At 35.6% G+C, this 11,186-nt stretch overlaps 1 protein-coding gene across 1 annotated transcript; it reads left to right on the plus strand.

Annotated features, from left to right (window-relative positions):
• The first annotated feature begins 3,918 nt into the window (after positions 1 to 3,918).
• LOC110784737 (ankyrin repeat-containing protein At5g02620) lies at positions 3,919 to 6,997 on the plus strand. Its single transcript, XM_021989187.2, has 4 exons — positions 3,919 to 4,256; positions 4,490 to 4,963; positions 5,058 to 5,467; positions 5,822 to 6,997. The coding sequence occupies exons 2-4, from the start codon at positions 4,624 to 4,626 to the stop codon at positions 6,707 to 6,709; spliced, it is 1,638 nt and encodes a 545-aa protein (XP_021844879.1). The 5' UTR covers positions 3,919 to 4,256; positions 4,490 to 4,623; the 3' UTR covers positions 6,710 to 6,997.
• Positions 6,998 to 11,186: the final 4,189 nt, after the last annotated feature.

Below are 11,186 nucleotides of genomic sequence, written 5' to 3' on the forward strand. Positions count from 1 at the left end.
TCATCATATCTCGAAGAACATTCGATGAAGAGGATATTAAGATTGGCAAAGCATGATAACTAAACCTATGCAACAAGTGAGAAGCAACACTCACGTTGTAGCACTGGAAATCAAGCATAGCTTTGAATTCCATGAACTGTTTTAAAGATGGGTTTGAGGCCCATGGTTGTAAAACAATGGGGTTGAACATTTATCATATATGAAATGTATTTTCATATTCCATTTAATCTTGGTTTAGTATTAAATGATGAGTCCCTTCAATTTGACGATATATTCAAGATAGACTGTCGGGAACCAGTCCTGTGACTAAGAAATGTCTATCAAGTGAACTTGAATGTCAAAGGTTGAAAATGGTCCCTAGTCGGAGTTTTCTATAAAATTGGACGCATAGAAAACGTTAGACGATTAGAATGCAAGATGACTAGTAGTTCTGTTTCTTGAACTATGTGGACATGGCAATGTCATAATCATTTGCATAGATACTTACTTTGGGAAGACTAGTATCGGACAAGACCTATGAAACTTTACTGTAAGAGATGAAAATCTGTCATAAGTAAATTTCATTAAAATTTTTAGACACTAAATCCTCAATACCTGAGTGATTTGAGATTACTTGTTTGAGAACTGGTTACTTTGACGTTGACCAACCGTCGCACCGTAAAAGGAGGCTATAAAGGCAACGCTCAGGTAATCACCTATCAAACGAAGTCTAATCTCAAGATCGCAAGATTGGTATTGTCCTCCCATAAATCGGGATGAGATGCTTAAAAGTTGTACAAGGCCACTCGGAGAGCTAGAAACTGTGAAATGCATGGCCGTGCTCGGATGAATCATAGGCTATGATTATCTGTTTATTTGATCAGTTGAACTCTGAAACCGAGAAACACCTCTGGACATAATAAGGATGACAACTCTTACATTATGTTCAAGAGCAAGCATCGAGCGACAAAGGAATTAGGAAATGCACACTTGTCCCTAAGGACAAGTGGGAAACTGAAGGAAATAATGCCCTTGGTTCAAGTATGCATTCTATGTTAAGTCTAATAAATGCGGTTCAGTATTAATTAACAAGTTAATAATTCAGTGAGATCAAGTGAGCTGAATGCCTAGCTAGAGGCCGCTTAAGTTCAAGTGGAATTAATGATATTAATCCACAGCTTACTCTTGACTGAACCCGTAGGGTCACACAAATAGTACGTAAACGGATCAAGTATTTAATGGCATTAAATACTCTATCTATGGATATTCGGAATCGACGGATCTTGGTTTCGGTGGGAGCTGAGATCGTCACAAGCAAGAAATGAATACTCCGGAAACGATGATATTTCCGGAAACGGAAATATGGATCGTATCGGAAATATAAATATTATCCAAGTCGTAGATGTTGCCGGAAATGGAAACATGGTACGTATCGGAAAATATTATCGGAAATGGAAATATTGCCGGAATCGGAAATATTGCCGGAAACGGAAATATTGTCAGAATCGGAAATATTATCGGAATCGGGAAATAATTCCGGAAACGGAAATATTAAATATTTGTTCGAAATGGAAATTAATTCCGGAATCGGAAATATTAAATATTGTTCGTATCGGAAATGAATTCCGGAACCGGGAATTTAATCGGAAGCGTATCGTACGAATAAGCATCGGACGAGGCCTGCCGGACGAAGGCCCAGCACGAAGCCAGGCCATCGCCCAGCAAGCCAAGCGCGCCACACAAACAGCCAAGGCCACGCCAGGCCCAGCGCAAGGCCAGGCCCAGCAGGCCGTGGCAGCGCGCACAGCGCGCGCAGCAATGGGCTGCGAGCTGTGCTGCTGCTCGCGTGGGCTTGCGGCTCGCGTGGGCCGAGCAGCCGTGTGGGCCGAGCAGCCGTGTGGGCTGTGCGCGGGCATGGCCTGCACGCTCGTAGGTCATGCTCGTGTAGAGTTTGTGTTCACATACGAAACCTAAATTGTATAGGATTTGTTTGATGATTAAATTCCTAATCCTAAAAGGATAAATATTAATTAATTAGAGTCCTACTAGGATTCTAGTTTAACTAATTAATATCCTAATAGGATTCCAGTTCCTTTTCCATACCTCTATAAATAAGGGCCTAGGGTCATTATTTGTTGGGACGATTGAAGTATTCAAAGGGTAAGTTTTTGAAATAAAATTAGCCATACACTTGCAAACACTAGCCGAAAATCCTAGCAACCTTAAGGGCGATTCTAGTTGGTCTAACTTGAGGCGGATCCGGACGTACTGTGGACTATCTACGGAGGGACGACATTTGGAGTCCTAAAGACTTGTTCTTGTTCGGTTCGGGCGCAGCTAGGGAAGGCACGCTACAACATGTATGCATCAATACTATGCTAAATGATTATGTGAATATAATATGCTTTCCTGGCTTTATGGTTTTTCCGCATGATTTATGAATTGTCATATGTATCATAACCTAACAGCTTCCTGTTGTTAGGGTCCAGGGGAAGTTAGTTTCTAACACATAGTCAACAAAGGAGTGACCTTGATAACATATTTATGATGCCTACCAGCATAGTGTTGCATCACATACCCAATCTTTCTTTGTTGTTCCAGGTTACCAACAAGGATCCTCATTTATCATATTAGGGCAATAAAAATTGTCTTACCAAGTGAGAAATATGCAAGTGAAGTGAACGACTATATTTTGATCCCTAGGTGTAATAAAACTAGCCGTTAGATTCAATTCCTGCAATTTGGGTATTTGGTGCAAATAAGTTTACAAATAGGTGTATATTGTGCAATAAGTTTATAAATAGGGGCATTTGGTGAATTATAAACATGACTTAACGGAGGACTAAAGGAAGGTTGGTTTAGGGGTATTTAGTGCAAACTTGGAAAAAAAAATAGGGGTATATTATGTGATTCAAAAGACGCGAGGGTATTTGGTGCGTTTTTGCAAACCTCAGGGGCATTTCATGAAAAATCCGTTAATAAAATAAATCTAAAATAAAATTTAATCCAAAATAAAAAAAAACTAATTTAATCTAATATATAAAATATAGCAGTTGGTATATTTAAGAATTTTATTTTAACGTAACAATTTAATGAAATACGTGCATCGCACGGACTAAAATATAATTATTACTCCCTCCGTCTCTTTTTGTTCTTTACATTAGGTATTTTTCACGCATTTTAACGAATAATTAATTTGTATTGAAATTCCTCAATTTTTTTTTAAACGAAATAAATTACTTTTATTTATAATGTTTTCACTTTTACCAAAATTCTAATATTGAGAAATGAGAAAAATTTAATGTCCAAATGGAAAAGTGTGAGAGATTAAATGACTCAATGAATTTGATTGGTTAAAATAATAATTGGACACAAATTTTGATAGAATACTAAGTTATTTATGTGATAATATAAAAGGAAATGTTAAGAAAATTTTAAAACACAAATTCTTATTTACAATGGGTGTACAATAAATATAGTACACCGGAGTAAAAGTTAACTCAAAATGCTTAAAAGTTAAACATATATATATATAAAAGTGATCTATTTTTCTGTGATAATTTTTTTTCATTTTAGTAAAACTTATTTCTTCAAAATAATTAATAATGTATAAAATTAATCATTTAACCCTTTAAAATATTTATCTATCAATTTTTTTTTACTAATATAAAATTTAATCAAAATTAAAATTAGGTTAAAGTTACAAAAAAAAAGGTTAAAATTATCTTGGTGTACAATAAATTTATTGTACACCGCACAAGACCTTTTGATTTTAAAATACCCAAAAGGAAAACGTAAAAAACAAAAAGAGACGGAGGGGTATTTATTATTATATCCGGGTGCTGAAACCAAACGATTATGCTTATCATGGGAATGTCAATTATCTAAACGACCAAGACGTGACATATACAGCGCGTGGTTGTAGAATTGCCTTTGAGAGTTGAGACCCAGCATTTGCCCACCACCACCACTCTAGACACCCCACTTCTTCTTTTAGCCTTTTGCTCCGATTTTCTCTCTCCACTCTTTATTGCAATCTAAGCTTTCAAAAAGAGAATCCATCTTTTTTTTTTTGGTGAATTTAGGTTCCATTGTACAGTTTGAGATAATTTTTATACCCAAAAGTTGGAAAAAAGCTTAACATGTGCACACAACATTTTTTATTGATTCTCTTCTTCCTCTCTTTCCCTGTAAATTCATCCCCGTAAGAAAAGTTGAAAAAAGGGTATGTTGTTTTGATGGAGGAGAGCAAAAGTAGGTGATTACTTCGTATTCAGGTGATTCTTTTTTTTTTTTCTCGTGCTTTTTTGTATAATTCAATTTAATTTTATTATATAACCCATTATCAGAAATTAATAAACCAATCATTATATTTAATGTTTATTGGTTTTCATCTTTTAATGCATCCGTAGTGTTATTATTAAAGAATTTCCTATGTTTTTATGAAACATTACCCCAATTTGTATTATTGATTCCCTAGGTTGATTTTATTTTTTTTCCCCTTTTACAGATTATTAGTACCTCATAAATTGATTTTGGGGAGATGGTTGAATAAATTCTGAAGGGTTTATTGATCTGGGTTTTTTTGAGGGTAGAGTATGAATTTGTGAAAAGTTACAAGTTTCTGGGTGAAATTTGATAAAAATGGAACCCCAAGAAACACAGGAGCAGCCAAAAGGTCTCCAGAAAAAGATGAGAAAACAGTTGACTGGGAAAAGGGATGATACAAAGCTTCATGCTGCAGCAAGAGCTGGTAGTTTGGATGAGGTGTTAGAAATATTGAATGGTATTGGGGAGGATGAATTGAAGGAATTCCTGATAAAACAGAACCAAGCAGGTGAAACAGCACTTTATTCAGCTGCAGAATACGGGCATATTGATGTAGTTAGGGAGATGATAAAGTATTATGATCCAGTTGCTGCCAGCATCAAGGCTAAGAATGGGTATGATGCTTTTCATATCGCAGCGAAAGAAGGGGATTTGGGTATGTTTTTTTTACATCATTTTGCAGGATAAGTAGACTTGCAGATATTCGGAAAAATATGGTTCTGATATTGTCTGTGGTTGATATGTGGCAGTGATGCTCAAAGTACTGATGGAGACACACCCTGATCTCTCCATGACCTGTGATACATCCAACACTACAGCTTTGCAGACTGCTGCAACACAAGGGCACACTGAAGTTGTGGAATTTCTCTTGGAGTCGGGAAGTGGGCTGGCCACGATTGCTCGAAGTAATGGTAAGACCGCTTTGCACGCTGCTGCAAGGAATGGACATGTGTATGTAGTGAAAGCTTTATTGGCGAAAGAACCTGGTATTACTACACGGACTGACAAGAAGGGACAAACGGCACTTCATATGGCGGTCAAGGGTCAGAATCTTGAGGTGGTGGAGGAGCTGATTAAGGCTGGTCCTTCTTTGATCAATATGACCGACAGCAAGGGCAATACAGCATTGCATATAGCCACAAGAAAAGGCAGGCGTCAGGTAGCTTTTTTTCACTTTTTTTTTAATACAAGTAACATTGTTGCCTTGTTGGGATAAGTGCATTGCAATAGAAGTTGCATACTTCTGGTCACTTTGATGTATGAAACTTACAATTAGAATAGTCACCAAGGTCTATTTTTTTCCAATCTTGCTTAAAGAATTTTTGAACTAGCTGCATCGTGAGTGACATTATGATATACGAAGTAATTACTTCAGCTAGGCATCGCGAAATAGATTGATAATAGTCAATGGGCAAAACATTATCTGTTTTATTTTTTTTATTTGGTAAAAGGAGCTGCTTGTTCCAGAAGAGTGTGAGGTGAATTAAGCTGATTGGTATATTCCATCGTGCAGATTGTAACGCGGTTGTTAGCTGAAAATGGAACAGACACCACAGTTGTCAACAGGGCAGGTGAAACTGCCATTGACACAGCTGAAAAAATGTCACATCCCCAGATTTTAGAAACCCTTCAGGAACATGGGGTTCAGAGTGCCAAAGTCATCAAGCCTCAGGCAACCAGCAATAATGCTCGTGAACTTAAGCAAACCGTGAGTGACATAAAACACGAAGTCCATCACCAACTAGAACACACTCGCCAAACAAGACGCCGTGTCCAAGGAATAGCTAAACGGATCAACAAGATGCACACTGAGGGCCTTAACAATGCAATCAACTCAACCACAGTGGTTGCGGTGCTCATAGCAACAGTTGCTTTTGCAGCTATCTTTACCGTTCCAGGCCAATATGTTGATGACCCGAGTAATATTCCCCCGGGAAGTTCCCTCGGAGAAGCAAACATTGCCCCAAAAGCAGCATTTTTAATCTTCTTTGTTTTCGACTCAGTTGCCCTTTTCATCTCTCTTGCTGTTGTCGTAGTTCAAACATCTGTAGTTGTTATAGAAAGCAAAGCAAAGAAGCAAATGATGGCGATCATTAACAAGCTGATGTGGTTGGCATGTGTTCTCATATCAGTGTCATTCTTGGCTCTTTCTTTTATTGTAGTAGGAGTTAAGGAGAGGTGGCTTGCCATTGGGGTGACAATCATAGGAACAACAATAATGGTGACTACTTTGGGTACCATGTGTTATTGGGTGGTTCAACATAGGATGGAGGCAAGAAGTTTAAGAAGCCTTAGGAAATCCTCCCTAGAAAGCAGGTCTCGCTCTTGGTCTGTCTCTGCTGCAATGTCAGATACAGAGATTCTCAATGCTGAGAAGTTCAAAAAGATGTACGCAATATGAAGTGTCCAAAGGTATATATCTTCTATTTGTTTGTCCAATTTCCTGATGCAGCTTCACCAATCACCATCCTTTGTAAATCCTTACAAACTCAACGATCACTTGTAAATTTTTTGTCACATTTTTCTGCATCAGATTTTTATCTGTTTATAATTATTATTCAAAACCACCAGGGTGGTTACAGACTTAGGAGGTGACAGAATATAGTGGGGGTTAATAAGAGCCTTTTTGTCAAAGTTCCTAATGTTTGTATAAAATCTTCAGGTCTTATGTAATTTTGTTTATTCTCCACTTTGAGTGTGGATATATTACGTTTATACGTAGTACGAAGTACTTGTCAATGTTGTACTTACATTAAAAATGTGAACAAGAGAAAAAAAAAACCTTAATATTCGAAAATTAAACACACAGGCCAAAATGAGACCTAAAGTAAACATTTTCCTATATCTGAATTCGCCTGATGATTTCAAATCAGATTTCAGACTGCATTTCATTATCATTACCCCATTGCCTCAAAGAGGCTCTCGCAAGTTTCAGACTGTATTTGATTTTTAAAAATACTCGCGCGCCATCCCCACGTTAAGGTCAGGGGCGGAACCAGAAATCTAATATATATATATAAAGGAGGCATTTTTGCTGAACTATTAGAACGCCACATAGGATTACTAATGGTTTCGGCCAATGAAAAATAAGATTTCTAATTTGTTTTTGAATTAAAAAAATCGAGTGCCACGTAGATAATTAATTAGGTGCCACGTAGATATTTTAATTAATTAATTAATTAATTACTAATACATACAACTCTATCCAAAATCAAACACTATAATAATTTAAAAATAAATCTAAAATAAAATTCATCCAAAATCAAACAGTAATCTAAACTAAAATTCAATCCAAAATCAAACATTAATCCAATATTAGAGTGTCACTTAGGAAATGTAATGGTTTCGGCCAATGAAAAATAATATTTCTAAATTATTTTTTAATTAAAAAATGTCGAGTTCCACGTAGATATTTTTATTAATTAATTTTTAATATTACGCATATGCAATTTCATCCAAAATCAAACACTCTAATAATTAAAAAATAAATCTAAAATAAAATTCAATTCAAAATCAAAAACTAATATAATCTACTACATAATATATAAAATATAGCAATTGGTATATATATGAGTTTTATTTTCACGTAGATATTTTTATTAATTAATTAATAATATTACGCATATACAATTTCATCCAAAATCAAATACTCTAATAATTAAAAAAAAAATCTAAAATGAAATTCAATCCAATATAAAAAATAATTTAATCTAATATATACAATATATATAGTAGTTGGTATGTATATAGGAGTTTTATTTTAATTTAACAATTTATAAAATCCGTGCATCGCACGGGCTAAAATCTAGTTATATATAAGGGGGTCAAAACTTAACTTATTATATATAGTGGGGCCAAAACTTAAGTATAAAAATGAGGGAGCCAAGATTTGAACCATGTACCTCCAACATCCTCAATTATTAACGTAAAATAACCACTTGAGCTATATGAGACATGTGTTATTATTGTACATATTTAAGACTTAAACATATCATTGGGGGGGGGGGGGGGAGCATGGCCCCGGCCAGCCCCCCTAATTCCGCCCCTGGTTAAGGTCGAGCAATATTTGTTAACATATTAATATAAAGTATAAACCTGTGTTTGTTGGTTAAGCGTAGCGAGAGCCGTAGTGAAAAATCTTAATGATGGTTTATTAAATGATGAGTCCTTTCAATTTGACAATATTCAAGATACACTGTCAGGACCAATCATGTGACTAAGAAACGTCTATCTAGTGAACTTGAATGTCAAAAGTTGAAAATGGTACCTGGTCGGAAGTTTTCTATAAAGGTGGACGCATAGAAAACGTTGGACGACTAGATTGCAAGATGACTAGTAGTCATGTTTCTTGAACTATGTGGATATGGTAATGTTACAATCATTTGCATAGATACTTACTTTATAAGATTAGTATCGGAGAAACTTTACTGTAAGAGATGAAAATCTGTCATAAGTAAATTTCATTATCTTATTAGACACTAATCCTCAATACCTAAGTGATTTGAGACTGCTTGTTTGAGAACTAGTTACTTTGACGTTGTCAAGCGTCGCACCGTATAGGGAAGCTATAATGGCAACGCTCGGGTAATCACCAATCAAACAAAGTCTAACCTCAAGATCGCAAGATTGGATTTTCCTCCCATAAATCGGGATGAGATGCCAAAAGTTGTACAAGGATGACACCGAGGAATACCTTTGACGTAATAAGGAAGACCAGCCTTATCTTATGTTCATGAGTATGCATCAAGCGATAAAGGAATTAAGAAATGCACACTTGTCCCTGAGGGCAAATGGGAGATTGAAGAAAATAATGTCTTTGGTCCGAATTTGCATTTAATGCATTTAGTGCTAAGTCTAATAAATGCGGTTCAATATTAATTAAGCAAGTTAATTATTCAATGAGATCAAGTGATCTGAATGCCTAGCTAGACGTCGATTCAGTTCAAGTGGAATTAATATTATTAATGCCACAACTTACTCTTGACTGAACTCGTAGGTTCACAAAAATAGTATGAGGACGATCAAGTATTTAGGTGAATATATATTCAGTAAATACTCTAATTATGGATGTTTGGAAATAATGGATGTTGGGGAGCTAAACAAACCATCAAAAGGTAAAGAAAGAATATTTGCCGAAAATGAAGATATTACCGGAAACGGAAATATGGTTCATAACGGATATATAAATATTATTGAAGTCGAAATATTGCTGGAAACCTAAATATGGTTCGTATCGGAAATATTTTCGGAAATAGAAATATTGCCTGAATCCGAAATATTGTTTGAAACGGAAAATATAATTGGAATTGGAAATATTGTTGAAATCGGAAATATTGTGGGAATCGGAAATATTATCGGAAACGTAAATATTGTTCGAATCGGAAATAATTTCGGAATCGGAAAAATAAATCGGAAGCTCGACGATCGACAGGCCAGCGCATGGGCCAGCCCATCGCTCGGCGAGCCATCCCACAAAGACAACGCCCATGGGCTAGAGCTCACAGGCCAGCGCTTGTGCAGAAGGCCAACTCCCAGTGCCAACCTTGCGCACAACGCCAACCCACAAGCGAGCTAGCGCTTTGGGCAGCAGGCCAGCAAGGCTTGTGCGCATAACAAGCCCAAGCGCAAGGCTTGCTTATGCAGCAAGCATGCTGGCCGGCCAACACCTTAGGGTTTTAGTTTTAGGGATTTTCCCAAAGATGCCTAATTCGCTCTAGGGTTTTGTCTCCTAGGATTTTTCCTATTTCTTATAAATATATGGCGTAGGGTCATGAATTAAATACATCAATACATACACTTTTCCTATCACCTAAAAGTGAGATTCCGAAATCACAAACCTTAGTTTAAACCCTAGTTGGTACGACTTAAGGCGGATCTGACGTGATGTGGACTTTCTACAAAGGGACGACATTTGGCGTTCTAACTTGGTCTTGTTCGGTTCGGGAGCAACTAGGGAAGACACGCATCACAAAGTATGTATACTAAACTATGCTAATTGATTATGTACAATTATATGGTTTTTTCGCATTTCAATTGGATTGTTCATAACCTAACAATTTCATTTTTCTTAAATTCCCTATCGACATTTGTAAATTACACGAGGTACTCCTAAAAGAGGATTAAAACGGGAGAAATTTATTTATTCAGTTTTGGTGTTTAGAGCATGATACAAAAGGTGGAGATAAAAATATATGTCGGGAGTGAACGAAATTACTTAAATTATGTATTCTTCTACTTGCAATTGTGAGTACGGAGTATATGTTAACAAAAAGCCCTGAATCAGGATGCAGTTATGATTAAGATATTGGACTTACGTAAGTGTAATATAAAACTGACTTCCCTAAGTTAAAGACGGTATAGACAATCTCTGCAAAATGAAATGTTCTGTGATTGTTTGTGTGCTATAGCTATTAAAATTAGGGAAGATTTCAAAAGTGTTTACTAATATACACTGCTAATATAATGCATAGTTTTGGGTTAAGTGTAGGCCTCGCTAATAAAGGTTGTTAAGAACGTTAAAACTTGATTAATTATGCTTAATTATTTTTATTCAGCTTAACATTGTTTTAAATCCTAATTTCGAACTTTGATTTTAATTAACGAAGTTTTATTTCGCTTGAATTTTTAATATTGTTACACGATTTGTTTTTTCAGATTTTACAATTTAATTTCAAATTTACAAGCTTAACGACCTTTTTAAATCTTAATTATTTCGGATTTTTAATAATTTCGAAACATTCTTATTAACGACAAATTTTGTTCGAAAACTAAATTTATTTATGATAATGATATTTTATAAAGAATTATTTCAAAAACATTCTTATTAACATTTCTATTTTTATCAATTCCTAAAATAGAAACCAAAGTTTCTAAAATTT

The sequence above is a fragment of the Spinacia oleracea genome, chromosome 6 (genome assembly GCF_020520425.1).
Source record: "Spinacia oleracea cultivar Varoflay chromosome 6, BTI_SOV_V1, whole genome shotgun sequence".
Taxonomy (NCBI): Eukaryota; Viridiplantae; Streptophyta; class Magnoliopsida; order Caryophyllales; family Amaranthaceae; genus Spinacia; species Spinacia oleracea.

Bases quoted from the DNA above. Each gene is read 5' to 3' on its own strand.
- LOC110784737 (XM_021989187.2), top strand. From the start codon at position 4,624: ATGGAACCCCAAGAAACACAGGAGCAGCCAAAAGGTCTCCAGAAAAAG. The intron at 4,964-5,057 runs GTATGTTTTTTT...GATATGTGGCAG, and splicing joins AGCGAAAGAAGGGGATTTGG to TGATGCTCAAAGTACTGATG. The intron at 5,468-5,821 runs GTAGCTTTTTTT...TCCATCGTGCAG, and splicing joins CAAGAAAAGGCAGGCGTCAG to ATTGTAACGCGGTTGTTAGC.